Genomic DNA, 16,102 nt, shown 5'->3' with positions numbered 1-16,102 from the left:
ACATTAAAATCAGTGTGTATTTTAAAAATATAACTGAGGAAAAACATTAAGAACTTAAAAACCTCAAATTGGATAAACCATCCTTCGAGTTTGTATTGTCATGATAAAATATATGCTGAATAACGTTAGACACACTTTTATTTGACATAATTTATGCAAATAAAATAAAATAAAAATTATATATATATTTTTAAATATTTAATGCAATTCTAAAGCGCACTTCACTTTTATTCTCATGTACATTAATCAAAATACAAAATACTTGTACACTTGTATTACAATTATCACATATTTTGTGAGCATGCACTTCTAAAAACCCATTTGAAGCCTCTCACGTCCCATCGATGTTTTATATTTTTCACTACAAGTTTTTAATAATATTTGGTCAATTTCTAAATAAAAAACCACTTCCAATTTAATTATGCGACTCAAATAAAGAATAAAACAAATTTAATTATTCTCACTTTAAATTTAACCTTAATAGAATTTAGTGTGATAATATTTTATTTATAATCTTTTATACAAATTGGAATAATTATAGTATTTTTTTCAACAACATTAGATGGTGTGATTGATCGAGAGACATGTGCAACTAAGTTGGCAAAAAGATGAAAGAAATGATATGGCGTGAGAATATAAAAGTAAAAAGAAAAGAAAAGAAAATAATGGAGTCACTTTCCTTTCCTTCTTTTTCAATTTTACTTTCTAAAAATCAAATTCCAATGTAAAAAAAGAAAAAAGCACCAACCCATAATTTTCGGACCGTTGGAATGAACAACTCCATTTCCCTTTAACCTATCAAGCAATAATTTTTATCCTTCTTTTTGTAAAAAATAAAATAACAAAAGTTCCATTCTTGTGACAAAATTGACACCATATGATGATGAAGCATTGGGTGTAGTCAACTTTGTACTACTCACCACATCAACGTTCCACGGTATGCGATGCTATAATAGCGTAATTTTTGTAATAAATAATAATTTATGCAACATTGATATATTATATGGAAATTACTAATATTGATGATGATAAATGACAACTATGGGTTCATGGTGGTTTGATTATACAACACATTTTGTTCGTAAGAATTAGAACGTTACATTTGATAATAGTGCCAAGGGTAGGGGAAGAGTTGCACCCTGACTCTCTGACTCTGACCCTGACCCATTGCCATTTTTCCTGGTATTTTTTTTTTAATTTAATTTTATATGGTTTTGTTTTGCGTTGGATTTGATCGAGTGCATACAAAGATTTTAAATATTCGATTATTTTTTCTTTTCCTAAGCGTAATACACCCCAATTCTCTGATAATTTTGCTTTCTGCATAGATCGCGATCGGCGAAGCTTCATTTTGCGAAGGAGTGGAAACTATATAATTCGAATAGGTTGGGTAGGTAGGTTTCTGACGTTCCTAGCTGCGAATTGTTGATGAGTTAATTCAGTATATACCGCTCGTTTGGTCCTCAATTTTCGAGCGTTTTTTTTTTGTTATTGGGAAATTCGTTAAACCCTGTGCGGACTCTTGATCGAGCTGAATTGGATTCGGTTTGTGAATATTGCTTGTGAATTCGTATGAATTTGAGTTCTGATCACTTCAATGTGAATGGTTGAGGAAATTTGGGAAGTGAATTTTGTTATGGACAATGTTGCAGGGCAGGGTTTGTGAATTCATTGCAAAATGGGGGTTATGTCCAGGCGGGTCGTGCCCGTCTGTGGTAACCTCTGTGTGTTTTGTCCTTCTCTGCGTGCAAGATCAAGGCAACCGGTGAAACGTTACAAGAAGTTGATGGCTGATATATTCCCGCGTAATCAGGTGAAAATTTCAGCTTATGTTGTTACACAGACTTTACTTGGTAGCTATTAGTCTCACGGGACCCAAGAATTATAAGTTGACTTAGTAATTTTAGCTAATGTATCATCGGATGGTTATTTGTGTAGTTTTTAGACTAAGTAATACCATCTTGTGTATCATTACTGTTGCTCTTATTGGCTGGTGTACTGTTATGTTAAGATGAAAAATGATAAATGCAGGCAACGGGGTGACAAGACCTGTTTCTTGAACTGGTTTAGGTTATTTGAATTTAGCAAACAGAGAATGTTTAGAAGCCCTTCTTAGCCCTATTCCGATACTTATCAGGTGATGATTACTGTGATTTTCAGGTTGCTGAGCCTAACGACAGGAAAATTGGAAAGCTATGTGAGTATGCTTCTAGGAATCCAATGAGAATTCCTAAGGTAATAATTCTTAATAATATCCCCTTGTTTTCGTCTCTTCTAGTTTGTTTCATGCAACCAAGAACATCATGATATGGTGGAGGAAATTTAAAATAATCATTCTCGTAAGAAACTGTTAGATTTGATTAAATTATCATTGTAGAAGTTCCAGTTGGATGCCATTCAATAATCACCTGTTCGATAAAAATTGATGTTAGAATATATGAAAATATTATATCATATCTTAAAATACCTGTTAGTAAATTAAGCATTTCTTTAACTTAGCACTTGTATCCCTAATTAACTAGGATTATGATTAGTATAAGTAAGGGTTAGTAATAGGTTTTATGAATATAATAAATTCATCAATACATTCAAATACATCTAAATTATCAGTTTACTAAGTTAATATCAATTTACTATACAAGATTTAGTACTATAGTGTTTCTTATATATAAAACTATATAATTTCAATTTAAGCACTGAGATGTCCAGTGATCAAATTTGAAGCTCTGGTCCGTAATGCTTCACAATATTTTCATAAATTCTGAATATTTTGTTGAAGGAAAATTTGATTATTTAATATTTTGAATGAGGCTAAACTAAAGGAAATCTTGCTATTTAATATCTAAATAAAGAAACTGCTACTGAATGCATTTATAACCCTTCCATGTGCTCAATGTTTTCATTTTTTCTTCACTCAATCTTATTTGGAATTTGTTAAAAGTAAACAAACACCATCGAGTCACTTTAAGTGCTGGATCTTTTCATTTTGATTGCTGATTTCTGATCGCTGACATATTTAAATTTATTTGGTGTTTTTGTCTTGGCAGATTACTGACAACTTGGAGCAAAGATGTTATAAGGATTTGCGTCATGAAAACTTTGGTTCGGTGAAAGTGGTCTTGTGCGTATATAGGAAACTGTTATCGACATGTAAGGAGCAGATGTAAGTTTTCCACAATATAAGTTAAGTGCGTGTTCCTTGGATTTAATTATTATTTGATCCTGACCAAATTCATTTAAACACATTTGGGTGTTGGGGGAAGGACCTATGTTTCGAATTCGTACATTCAGGCACCATCAGTGTATTACACTGCGGAGGCCATTTTGAAATTTATGGACATTTATGAGTTCTTTATGTTCAGGTTTCATTCTTGTAAACACTTTTGGCTGTATGGGTACTTTTTAACACGTGGTCATGCTTAGAACGCTGTTTTTTTTTTTAATTTATTTTTCTTGGTATTCTTGAGCAGGGTCTTGCAGTGTTAATTTGTCTCCTCTAGTCCTATTTGCTATTGTCTAAAGCATCTTACCATGGAGTTGTTCATTTGATTTATTTCCTTATTGGATGTTACCCTTTACTTTAGTGGTGAGTAATAGTATTCAAACATGCTTCTTAATCTTGCAGGCCGCTGTATGCCAATAGCTTATTAGGGATCCTTCGAACGCTTCTAGAGCAAACTCGTTCAGAGGAAATGCGGATCTTAGGTTGCAAGACTCTTGTAGAATTTACAGATTGCCAGGTATTTGGTTAATGAACCAATTGGACTTGCTAGTGTTAAAATTACAGTATCATTGCTTCAATTTGCAACAGATCTCCCACTGATTTAAATTTAACTTTAAACTTTGTATTATCATACGTTATTGTCTTGATATATTGCATTTGGTAGACCAAGTATTATTTTTCTACTGTTTTTTCTTTCAATGCCATAAATTTAGTGATATTGACCCTTTGAGTTAAAGTAGACAAATGGTACATACATGTTCAACTTAGAGGGTTTTATACCAAAACTATGTCAATTGGCTCAAGAAGTGGGAGATAATGAACAAGCTCTTCTTCTACGATCAGCTGGCCTACAAGCGCTCTCCTACATGGTACTTTTCTTTGGTCCATTGTTCTTGCAGTATTTGCTTATGTATTGTAAATTTATAATTGCAAGGACTTCTCTATTATCTTTTTATCAGTATGTTCAACTATCTGCATATTTTGATTATTTTTAAGTAAAACAACCCTTTGAAGAGTATGTCAAGGATGGTTACTAACAGTTTTAATTATTTCTGATTAATAGTCATTAGATATTAAACTTCTTCATACTGATTGGAACTTTGTTTTAACTTAATAATATGTTCTTAAAAAAATTGAAGCCATTGTAATTTAAATATTGAAATGAAATTTACTAAAATTAAAGAGTGAAAGTGGGTTTTTTAGTAATTTAAACTGCAACAGGATAAAAGCTTTATTTTGGGAACAAAATTGTTGGAGTGGTACATTTCAATCATTCAAGTTGTTTACTGACTACCCTATTTCAACCACAGTATCTTTATTTAGTTGTCTTTCAAGGTCACTTATACCTTCAGTTTGCCTGTTGTTCTTCCTCCCTATGTTTGTCCAGGTGCAGTTCATGGGAGAGCACTCACATCTTTCCATGGATTTTGACCAAGTGAGTATTATTTCCCTACTCTTCTTATTCCTTGATTCTGTCAGAGACATTAAGCGAAGGGTTGCATTAAACATGTAAATTTAGTTTGTAAGTATTTATTTATAACCACAATTCAGCTTTTGACTTTAAGTTAGTTTATACTTGTCTTAATTTGTTGGGTGGGTGGGTGGGCTGTTCAATAGATTATATCAGTGATTTTGGAAAATTTCACGGATCTCCAATCCAAATCCAATCTTGCCAAAGTAGAGAAATTGAATTCACAATCTCAGAGCCAATTGGTCCAACAACTTCCCAAAGGAGGAGACCTACATTCTTTATCAGATATCAGTAAGAAGAATGCTTCCTTACTTAATGGTGTGACAGGAACTGAGACAGAACCCAAGTTGTAGGTCTTCTCTAACTGTTCTCCCATCTCTGTCTTGGTATAAAGCCAACATATGACATCCGGACAACCATTGTGTTCACTGTTTTTACAGAGATACTGCTAAAGATCCTGCTTATTGGTCAAAGATTTGCATGTATAATATGGCCAAATTGGCCAAGGAAGCTACAACTGTGCGGCGTGTCCTTGAACCATTTTTTCATAACTTTGATGCTGAAAACTACTGGTCTTCTGAAAAGGGAGTTGCTTCTTGTATTTTGCAGTATTTGCAATCTCTTCTAGCAGAATCAGGTAGCCTTGAACATTCAATTTTATAACTTTTCTTACATATGAAGTTTTTATCTAATTTTCTATAATTGATTATCATTTTTTGAACACCAGGTGATAACTCCCATCTTCTGTTGTCCATTTTGGTCAAGCACTTGGATCATAAAAATGTTGCTAAGCAGCATATCCTTCAGATTGATATTATTAAAACCACCACGCAGCTTGCACAAAATGTGAAGCAGCAGGCTTCAGTTGCAATCATTGGTGCAATATCTGATCTCGTTAAACATTTAAGGAGATGCCTGCAAAATTTAGCTGAAGCATCCAGCATTGGAGATGCTACATATAGGTTGAATACTGAACTTCAGTCCGTGTTAGAAATGTGTATACTACAACTATCAAAGAAGGTATTTGAACTAACTTTATGTATAGCTTCTTTGTTTTCCTTTCAAAATTTATATTATCTCGCACTTGGCATCATACTTGGGAGCCTTAGATGTGATTGAGTAAAGTTTCCTGGATTCTAGATATATGTAGATCCAATTTGTTATCTATTCCACTATAACAACAGGTTGGGGATATAGGACAAATTCTTGATTTGATGGCTGTGGCACTGGAGAATATCTCAGTTACTACCATTACAGCAAGATCGACAATCTCTGCTGTCTATCAAACAGCAAAATTAGTCACTTCCATTCCAAACGTGTCATATCACAATAAGGCAAGTGTTCCTACTTGGATTGAAAATGGGATTTTGTGCTTAGCTCTAGTAAATGTCTAAACTTTTGGGCCACCTTTTGATTTATCCAGGCTTTCCCTGATGCCTTGTTTCATCAATTGCTCCTGGTCATGGTTCATCCTGATTACGAAACACAAATTGGAGCACACAAGATCTTCTCTTTGGTGCTTACGCCATCCATGGTGTCTCCTTGGTTGGACCACAAAACAATGACTGCTCATAAGGCACCGAATGATTGCTTCTGCAATCCGCCTGAAACTTTTTCTGGAGATGAAAACGGGAACGGAAAACTTGAAGAAGAAAAGACAATATCTGGTGTCAAAGGGAAGAAATATGCAATTCATCCATATAGGGGCTACAGCTTTTCTCCCAAGCTAACTGATGGAAACGAGGTAATTACGTATCATTATTAATTGTATGCATTTAATAGGTGTTTTTTGTTGGAGAGGAAAAAGAATTTACAATTCATATTCATGGTAATTTAATTTTAGTTATTCATTTTTAGTTTAATTATGTTGAATACATGGTTGAGCTACTTAGATTGTTTCTTTTTTCCTTTTTCCAACAATAGAGACCCTTGATCCTTCATTGTTCTGGTTCCAGACTAAATTTAGAGTCTGAAATTTTCAGGATCAAAGTTCTCTTAGGCTAAGCAGTCATCAAGTCAGTCTTCTGCTTTCTTCAATCTGGGTCCAGGCAACATCTGTGGGAAATGGCCCTTCAAATTATGAGGCAATGGCACACGCCTATAGCATTGCTTTATTATTTACTTGTTCTAAGGTGAGTATGGTTTGCTGCGTACTCGGTGTTCTCATTGCTTATAAAGATCCATTTCGGTAAAGACTACTGACGTTACTTATTTTGTTTTAATGTTTCTGTTAGGTTCTAACAGTTTCTCATTTATAATTCTATAAAGACATATGCTAACTAGTTTCATTTAAAAAAACAAAAAAGTAGGAAATTTCATTGGGAAAGGAAGTATCTATTCTATTAGAAATACAAAATATTATTTAAAACTTACCCTTTTATGGCAACTAGAAATGTTTAATAAGGTATTTAATGCTACATAACTAGTTCCATTAGGGAAGTTGTTATTAGAATAGAAAGAAATTGTATTGTATTACTGGAAATTAAAAGCCAAAGTACAAGAGTGATGTCAGTTATACATAGTTGATCTAGAGAGTCTAACAGAATGTAACTGACTAGGAGTTCGTTTGCTAAGTACAGCTATCAAAGTAGTACAGCTGTCAAGAGTTTAACACAAAAGAAAGGGTCTATTTACAATTAGTTATACTATACTCCAATGGTCGTTAACAATAACCTTGTTTAAATTGGTAATTGACTTGATGGCAGTGGTTGTATTTTGACAGGAAATTTTATCGTGTCAGAAATGAAGAAAAGATAGTGCATATTACATATGTTAAAATTAATCTTAATCACTTTTAAGCCTTGTAATATTACATGATTGATTTGCCTAAAGTTCATGAAGTTCTAACTGTTTTCCTCAGGTATCCAGTCACATGGGTTTAGCAAGATCCTTTCAACTGGCACTTTCCCTCAGGAGGGTCTCTTTGGACCAACAAGGTGAGATTTACAGACAAATTTTCACTCTGGAGACACTGAGAAATCTTGTCCCTATGGAGTCAAGGCTTGAGAAGTGGAATAATCATCCATGACTTTTTTCATACAAAACCGAAATGTTCTTTCCTATGGAATGGAGACAAGAATGGAATCAAATTCCAGGGTTCTGCAAATGTTCTGCTACACATATATAGGAAATCGTCTTAATTGAGAATAATATTTTCTCTGGTGAAACTTTTCTGACATTTTCTTACATGCTTGTTAAAGGAGGCTTACAACCATCTCGTAGGAGGTCCCTTTTTACGTTGGCTTCATATATGCTTATCTTCTCTGCCAGGGCTGGCAGTCTCCGTGATCTAATTCCAATAGTTAAAGCTTCTCTGACCAAGGAAACAGTTAATTTCTTTACCTTACCTCTGGACTTGATCCACATTTTTCTTTCCTTCATCTTCCTTTTAAAATTGAGTGTCACTATATAATTTCCCTTTTCACTCATGATTAGATTGACTGATTAAAGTTCAAAATCCACAGGTAGATCCTTTTCTTGAATTGGTTGATGATATCCGACTGCTGGCTGTCTGTAAGGAAATGGAGAAGATAACTTATGGATCTGAGGAAGATGAGGCGGCTGCTGTGAAGTCTCTTTCAGCTGTAGAATTGGATGACAAGCAGTTGAAAGAGACCGTAATATCGTACTTTATGACTAAATTTTCAAAATTGTCTGAGGTAATGTGAATTTACTTGGGTTGACGAAGAATACTTCGATATGCTTGGGAAATTAACAGTGTAGGTTTTACCTATATTAATAGTCAGTTAATGATTTTCTAAAGAAATGTGGCATTGATACTCTTTAATATGTATTACAACCCCTCCACATGCAATAAGGAGTAGGGAAAAATGAAGGTTAATAGTGATGAGACATGTATTTTGATTTGCTTCACTGTGTTGAATGTAGTGGGGGAGAACTTAAAGGAAGATATAACACACTATTTCAAAGAGAATTCAGAGAAAGGAAATGCTTTATTATTATTCGGTAGAGTGTAACATATTGCATAGGTTCTGCATGTCACCCATATTTATAGTCTCTTGAAAAATACTTGGTTGAGGAAACTATTTCCTAGGCTGCTATTTGATTGTGCAACTTCGTAGAAGCTAATGCCCGTAAGTGCTAAATGTTTTTTATTGTGTGATACATGAACATAGTAATTACTAGAGTGATAAATACTATGTGGTGTATAGCCATTGAACTTCTGAGTAGCAAGGATGTGGAAACTATCAAACTACATAACTTTTTAATTTAGAAATAATACTTGCGAAGCATGCAAAAAATGTGGACTGTTTAGCCGAAGTTGCAGTACTGTATAAAAGTATGTAGGTTGGGGGCTCAATTTGTGGCTCTGTACTGGTGTCTAAAAATGTGGAGATAACTAGAATTGTTTTCCATATTTACCAGGATGAACTGTCTAGCATAAAGAATCAACTTGTACAGGGATTTTCCCCCGATGATACATATCCATTAGGACCTCTGTCATTTATGGAGACATCAAGACCATGTTCTCCTCTTCCTCTGATTGAACTCCCAAGTTTTGACGAGGTAAAATTCTCCAAAGTTGCAACTACATTAGTGGCTTGTCAAACTTGTGCGTCAAACGTTGTAATTGTTTTTCCAGATGATGATTCCGGATGATTTGACGGAGATAGAGACTGGACCTGAGCATAGTGGAAGCCAGTCAGATCGCAAAACATCACAGTCAACCAACCACCCTGATGTTCTAAGTGTTAATCAACTATTAGATTCGGTAAAAACTTGTGTGCTTTTGTTTGTATAGTAGAGGAGAGAGGATATTTTATTTCTTCTTTCCTTAAACATACTGTGGGCATCATTGTGTATAGGTTTTGGAAACTGCACGGCAAGTTGCAAGTTTCTCCACTCCCTCAACTCCTCTACCTTATGACCAAATGAAGGACCAGTGCGAGGCACTTGAAGCAGGGAAACAACAGAAGATGTCCGTCATTCAGAGTTTCAAGCATCAACAAGAAAGTAACGCCATAATTCTTTCGAGTGAAAATGAAGTTACAGTTGCCCCTCTGCATGCTAAGGTTAGCATTTTTTGCAAAAGTTTAATTTTTCATTGAAGAAAAAATTGTCGTATATTTGCCATCGAATTTTACGTACATATTTTGAAGAAAAAAAAATCAGGATCTATATTTTTTTAGAAGTTTGTCGTATTGACTACCATGGTTGGGTAATAAGGTAGGTTTTGAACTAGTTATAACCATTTTTATTTTTTTGAAAATTGAAATGCTCCCATAAACTTAAAGTTAATGAATTCTCATCTGTGATAATATATCCTCTATAAATTTATTTTCTTGAATTCTGTATTTCTATTTGAAATTTATTACCCAGTATTTATAACTAGCTACTTAATGTTATATTTTGAGTATGAACATATATTTGTTTGTGACTAAGACCGGAAATGATTATTATTTATTGGCACTGTTCATTGTGCAGGCACTGGAATATTCAAAAAGTGATTTGCAGTTAGTAACTCAGGAAACATTTAAAGCACAGGATCAAGCACGCAACCATTATCATGACTATGGGCTGCAGCATTCTTTGAGGCTACCTCCTTCGAGCCCCTATGATAAATTCTTGAGAGCTGCGGGATGCTAATGATACTAACCTGCAATAGATGCCATTTTTTCATTCTTTGCAATGCTGGTAAAATGTTTCTTTAGATGGTTTCTACCATTCATGCCCCAAGTACGTGAAATATGCTTTCTTTTGTTGGGAGAGGTGAATGTTTGTTTCCAGCAAATGTAGGATTTTCCAGCAAATATTTGTTAATATTTATTTATTTTAGTTTTTTCATTTGTGAATAAAGGGTGATACTTTTGTTTTGCTGAAACCGTTTTCTCTCGTTCTCTAGTGTGGACCAAATGCTAGAAGCTCCTAATGAATCATGAGACGTGAAGAATGAATTCCTGTGCGGCTGCTACGCTTTATCTCTACCAAATTCCTGTCAAAGCAAGCTCTGGGCGTATTACCATACGTATATTTTATTTTTAATTTTTCATGCATATATTCATATCAAATATGTATACTATTCCACGTGGAACACGTACGCTTCATTGTTATTGTGTATGGGTGAAAGAACAACTTTTATAGATGTGAATGTGATAATGTGATGGAAAGAAAAATTTAATACATGTTGATAATTACTCAATTGATATATCTCTCTTTGATATTAATATCAAATGTTATGCACTTATTTTAAGAGATAATACTTTAGTTATCTCTATACTTTGAAAGAATTACTACTTATATTGTACTTTGGAATATTTGAAATTTAAATTGTTTTACTAAATTTTATTCTTTTAAATATTTTTTTTGATTAAATATTTTTTTTTTAAATTTTTATTGTTAACTTGACAGAGTAACTTAATTTTTTCATATACAATTTTTTTAAAATTATATATTTAAAAAGGATCAAATTTTATACAACAATACATAATTATATATCAAAATAAGAAAGAACAACTTTTATAGATGTGAATGTGATAATGTAATCATTAAAGATATACAATAAGTAATCAATAAAATTTACATTAAAATATTAAAAAAAAGCGATTTTAATCAAAGAACCTTAAACAACTACAGAGTATACGCTTATTAATTCTCTTACTGAATATATGCATTTAATTTGTCTTCAGTGTGTGGGAAGATTTTATAGAATTATTTTAATACTGCCTTTTTCTATGATCAAATGTTAATAGCAGTTTTGCAATGGAAACGTAACCCCCGCCAATTTTATTTAAAATGTAGCCCTTTTTTTCTCGTCATGCTACCTCTCACTAAATATTTGTAATTTTTTTATTTTTAAAAATATCTCTTTTGACAAAAGTACTTCATAACATATTTCATTGAAACGAAATCCCTCAAGTATAAAACTTTATCTTATTTTCTTGAAATGTTGGCGGCAAAGTGCTCCAAATGGACAAAGTCCTAGTTACTTGTTAAATCCATTTTTTTACAATAATAATAAAAAAAATTAAGTATTATAAAAAATACAAAAAAAATTAAAATTTATATTCAAATTATAAAAATAAATCTTTTTTATTAATTTCTATAATATCATATTTACATAACATTAATTTTTCTCATTTTCCAACAAAATTGAAATACTTAGCTTCTTAATCCTTAATCTTCTTAAATCTTGATTGGAGAGTTTGTTTGTGTATATCCAATAATTTTATATAGTTTAGAAATAATAAAAAAAAAATTTAATTATATTTTTTTCTTTAATTTTCCGAAACATTTTTTTAAAACAAAATAGAGTTTCAAAGCAGATACCACATTTGATGCAAAAATATATGATAATATGTCAACATTTGAGAGTATGAAATAGTTTTAAAGATGAATCATGATTTTCTTTAGATCATAAAATATATTTTCTTCTTACAAAATCTAACGAAGATTACTCCTTTCTCCTACAAACTTTTAAAATATCTTTTAAATACAAAATTATAATAAAAGACTTAATGTCGAAAGAGAGAATAGTTGAATAAGCAAAATTTCATATTTCATAGATTATATTAATTGAATTTCAATTTACTTCTTTATATTTTTTAAGTGATTAGAAAAGCAATGTGACAAATTTTAACGGCGCCTATAACTAAGAAAAATACGTACTCTTTTCTCTTCACACCGACACAAACATCTTAAAGACAACATTTTTCCTGAAATGTTGGGACGAATCCAAGTCTCCATTCCTGCCAAAACCACTCAATTTTTTTCATCAAAACCTCACCCAGGTTTTGTAAGAATAACTCTTCTTCATTTTTGCATCTCCATCACTAATAAACTTACTACTTTCTTTCCTGCTTCAGTGTCTCAACTTCGAGCCTCTGTCACCACCAAAACAACCAGAAAAAGCTTGCAGCTTCAGCACGTTCCCGAAATTGAAACTGAAAATCATCAGAAAGTAAGACTTTCAGTTTCATTGTCCTTTGGGCTTTTCTGACCCCCGGAATTTCAATTTTCAATCAGAAATTTTGAATCTTTTAATTGGTCCCATTTATGAAAACGCTTTCACGTGTGATGCATCTTGAAGAGTAAGTCTCATTCCGATGACATGTGATGGGATTTTACCCACATGCAGGGGATCCCTGGATTTGCACTTGCACGCGCAAGATCAAATGAATTGGTTCAAAGTGGTGAGTTTTTCTTGCGTCTGGGCTGCGTCCTTGGTTCAGGAAGCTTACATTTTGCAGTTCATGTATGTAGGTGAAGCCCCTGCCAACTGGGAAAAGGTTCTTCAAGGAATTCGCCAAATGAGGAGTTCTGCAGATGAACATGAACCAGTTGCACACGAGGAAACTGCTGATAATACTGTTCTTCCTAAGGTCTAGCATTCTATCTTGCTAAGAATTGGTCTAAAGATAAGATCAATTCACATGGATGCAAACCTTATCTTTCGAGTAAAACTTAAAGTCAACAAGAAACAGTATTTTATTTTTGTGTTTTAGAAATGTTATTATAAATTTATAAATTTATTATAAATTATAAATTATTGCCTGGGCAAAGAAAATACAGTGTCTGTATGTATGCGCTTGATTTGTTGAACAGTTATGCTATGTTTATAATTGCAATGATGGATAGAATGAGATGAAAGTGAATAAATTTATCATGACTTTGTTTTGATATTGTATGATGAAAAATCAAGGGAATGGGAAAGAGATTAGTGAAAAGTGGGGGAAAGAAGGATATAGGTATTCCATCATATAATTTGGGTCAACCATTAACCATTAAATGCATTGCTTATTCGCATCGAACTGATCTATAACCTATTTTCTGTCTCCTATTAGAATTACTCATTAGTACAAGTTTTGAATCCTGAATTGGTTGGATTGCCAGAGACTTTGTATTAACTACTGTGATTGTTGGAGCATTATTTTCTTCTAATTTCAGCATACTGTTTGAAGCATGATGTCACTGACAAATTTACCCTTACGCAATTTCTGATGATTACAACTAGGAAAGAAGATTTGCTGTCCTTGCATCTTCCCTTTTATCAAGCCAAACTAAGGGGCATGTTTCTCGTGGTAAGCATTCATGCCTTCCAGAGTTTACGGAGTCTCTTTTTGTTGTTAGCTTGCAGTATACTAAGACTTATTCTGAGGACAAAGATATACTAATATTGTTTTTTTGTTAGGAATCTAGATGTCAGTTCTAGAAATTGAATAGAAATAAGAAAGTTGATCATCATATAAAAAAGAAGACTCACAAATATATTCTTTTAAGGTTTTTATATGTGATTAATCATGTTAGTCACCTGCCTTCTTAATGTGATTAATCATGTTAATCAAGTTGCTTATTTAAACTGCTTTAAATTTTTAACAAAAGTGTACTTTTAAGAATAGGAGCGAGTCAATGTCTTCATGAAAATGGCCTGCTTACCGCAGAAGCAATGAACAAAGCTGATGAAGAAACCATCAAAAAGTTGATTTACCCTGTATGTCCTTCGCCAAAGTATCTATGGTAGCTTCAGGAAACCAAATTCTCATCCATTATTTCCATAATAACCATTCTTATATTCTATAGTGTTCTTTTCCAAGGTTGGATTTTATACAAGAAAAGCCAGTTACTTGAAGAAGGTTGCTAACATTTGCCTCATGAAGTATGATGGAGACATACCTAGCTCAATTGAGGAACTACTCTTGCTGCCAGGAGTAGGTCCTAAGATTGCTCATCTGGTACGTACAAAATGCTTTTCTATTTTAAACAGCATTTTCCTTTAATTTTTTTGTTAAAATAATCACTGGTTCTTGTACATAACATAAGTCTTAGTCCTTATAAAGAACTAAAACTTACGTTTTCTTTTCATAGTATGACTGATTCGTAAATGAGTGTCACCTACAGTGACAAAAAATGATTATTTATACTTTTTTAAGCTCATTCTATTAGTGATAATAGTGTGGCTTTTTTTCCTCTTTAAATTCACTTTGTTAGTGGCAGTACAGGTTATGATTCGTGGATGGAACAATGTCCAAGGGATATGTGTAGATACTCACGTCCACCGCATTTGCAATCGTCTTGGGTGGGTTTCGAGATCAGGCTCAAAACAGGTTCATACTAGTTTGCTGGCATCACATATTTTGCTTCTTCTCTGATTTTCTGAAATTGACATTCATATTGAAAAATTTATACTTACTATGATACTTTTTTCGCTGGTCTTACAAAATCTTAATTGGTTTGTTTCTTATTCCAAACTTGGATGCCTGAGTGTTATGCCAACTGTCTAGTATTATTGGACTTTGCTGCAAGGTTTCATTGTCTCCCAGCATCTAGCCATCTAGTTTCTGACACAGAGAATTCCTAAGATGTGCCGGTCAAGTAAACATTTGCAAAGAATTCCTAAAATTTCAAGGCTTACCTATCTTATGTATGTTAGAACAAGGGAATGTCACTGATATTTATCACACCATATCACTTGTTTACCATGACATCTGAAAGTTGCTGCAATTATGAGTCTGTTCAGCAAATAAGAATTACTTGCTTCTATGGCACAATTTGGAAGTTATTAATCCTCTTCTATTTGCTAGAAAACTTTGACACCAGAAGAAACCAGACAAAGGCTGCAACTATGGCTTCCGAAGGAAGAATGGGTTCCAATAAATCCTCTTTTGGTATGCTAAGCTCATTTCTTTTGGCTGATAAAACAAAAAGGTCATTTCTTTATACTGTATATCATTATCAACAGATGCCCAGAATGGTTACTTTGGTTGCCACACTATTCTGTTTTTACTGCATCATAAAAATGCATGTTGGAGCTTGTTTATCCTTCTATTTTTATATTACAACATTCTCTGACTTGAATACAAACAGGTAGGATTTGGACGATCAATTTGTACTCCTCTACGACCTCACTGTGGAGAGTGTAGTGTGAGTAGCTTCTGTCCATCAGCATACAAGGAGGCTTCAAGCTTTTCATCCAAGTCCAAAAAAATTACATTGAACAAGAAGCCTTAATCTAGTCTACTGGAGCTGATAAACTTTTTGAGGTTCATTTGGAAGGATTTGACTCCTTTGAAAAGGAGAAAGAAAAACATGTAATTTCAGTGTTGATAAGAACATCAAATACTCACCTTCTAACACATGCATGTACATGTAATACCAAGAATTAATAAGATATGATCGACGTTTGTAAGCTGAAATATTGCTTTAAAGGTTTAAACTGATGATCTTCTGATTATAAGATAATATAATAACACTATCATGTGAAGACTGCAAAATCTTCATTTTAAAAATAATACTTATTACATCTCACATAGCTTTATTCATGCACTTGATTTATTAGATGATTTTTTTGAGATTAACTTAGACGAGGATGGAGACATTGTTTCGTAAACTGTAATCATAATTCCCATTATAAGTAGGCTATAAAAAGACAGTCTTTCCTGTATCTTATAACT

At 33.0% G+C, this 16,102-nt stretch overlaps 2 protein-coding genes across 11 annotated transcripts; both read left to right on the top strand.

Moving 5' to 3' along the window:
- Positions 1-1,031: 1,031 nt before the first annotated feature.
- On the top strand, positions 1,032-10,854 carry LOC124843309 (protein SEMI-ROLLED LEAF 2-like). 7 transcript variants are annotated; one of them, XR_015780230.1, is made up of 22 exons: positions 1,032-1,182; positions 1,329-1,390; positions 1,653-1,813; positions 2,161-2,235; positions 3,048-3,163; positions 3,626-3,740; positions 3,964-4,092; positions 4,611-4,658; positions 4,841-5,043; positions 5,135-5,331; positions 5,422-5,714; positions 5,879-6,028; positions 6,118-6,438; positions 6,677-6,826; positions 7,555-7,630; positions 7,895-8,022; positions 8,159-8,353; positions 9,081-9,221; positions 9,298-9,426; positions 9,521-9,727; positions 10,140-10,424; positions 10,558-10,854. XR_015780230.1 is itself a non-coding variant. In XM_047320025.2 (22 exons), exons 3-21 carry the CDS (start codon positions 1,679-1,681, stop codon positions 10,299-10,301), a joined length of 2,970 nt encoding a protein of 989 aa, XP_047175981.1. In that variant the 5' UTR covers positions 1,032-1,182; positions 1,329-1,394; positions 1,653-1,678; the 3' UTR covers positions 10,302-10,349; positions 10,558-10,854. The 7 variants fall into 7 exon arrangements, 1 of the variants encoding a protein (XP_047175981.1); XR_007029264.2 differs by having other exon boundaries at positions 1,329-1,394; XR_007029265.2 differs by having other exon boundaries at positions 1,329-1,394; positions 10,140-10,447.
- Positions 10,855-12,313: 1,459 nt separating this feature from the next.
- LOC124843361 (endonuclease III homolog 1, chloroplastic-like) lies at positions 12,314-15,864 on the top strand. Of its 4 annotated transcripts, XM_047320098.2 has the most exons (10): positions 12,314-12,442; positions 12,518-12,612; positions 12,790-12,844; positions 12,915-13,033; positions 13,666-13,732; positions 14,051-14,142; positions 14,246-14,383; positions 14,651-14,755; positions 15,233-15,316; positions 15,516-15,864. In XM_047320098.2, the coding sequence occupies exons 1-10, from the start codon at positions 12,373-12,375 to the stop codon at positions 15,657-15,659; spliced, it is 969 nt and encodes a 322-aa protein (XP_047176054.1). In that variant the 5' UTR covers positions 12,314-12,372; the 3' UTR covers positions 15,660-15,864. The 4 variants fall into 4 exon arrangements, with proteins under 4 accessions (XP_047176054.1, XP_087948444.1, XP_047176053.1 ...); XM_088092318.1 differs by having other exon boundaries at positions 12,334-12,612; positions 14,093-14,142; XM_047320097.2 differs by having other exon boundaries at positions 12,335-12,612.
- The last annotated feature ends 238 nt before the right edge of the window (positions 15,865-16,102 follow it).

This window comes from Vigna umbellata, chromosome 6 (assembly GCF_029865625.1).
Source record: "Vigna umbellata cultivar VRB3 chromosome 6, Vumbellata_1.0, whole genome shotgun sequence".
NCBI lineage: Eukaryota > Viridiplantae > Streptophyta > Magnoliopsida > Fabales > Fabaceae > Vigna > Vigna umbellata.
The sequence above is the reverse complement of the archived record's forward strand: the minus strand, read 5'-3'. Positions and strand labels throughout refer to the sequence as shown.

Excerpts from the sequence above, each read along its gene's own strand:
- LOC124843361 (XM_047320097.2), top strand. The coding sequence starts at position 12,373 with ATGTTGGGACGAATCCAAGTCTCCATTCCTGCCAAAACCACTCAATTT. Across the intron at positions 12,613-12,789 it reads AAACTGAAAATCATCAGAAA|GGGATCCCTGGATTTGCACT; the intron begins GTAAGACTTTCA and ends ACCCACATGCAG. Across the intron at positions 14,384-14,650 it reads GTCCTAAGATTGCTCATCTG|GTTATGATTCGTGGATGGAA; the intron begins GTACGTACAAAA and ends GTGGCAGTACAG.
- LOC124843309 (XM_047320025.2), top strand. The coding sequence starts at position 1,679 with ATGGGGGTTATGTCCAGGCGGGTCGTGCCCGTCTGTGGTAACCTCTGT. Across the intron at positions 5,715-5,878 it reads TACTACAACTATCAAAGAAG|GTTGGGGATATAGGACAAAT; the intron begins GTATTTGAACTA and ends CTATAACAACAG. Across the intron at positions 6,439-6,676 it reads AGCTAACTGATGGAAACGAG|GATCAAAGTTCTCTTAGGCT; the intron begins GTAATTACGTAT and ends TGAAATTTTCAG.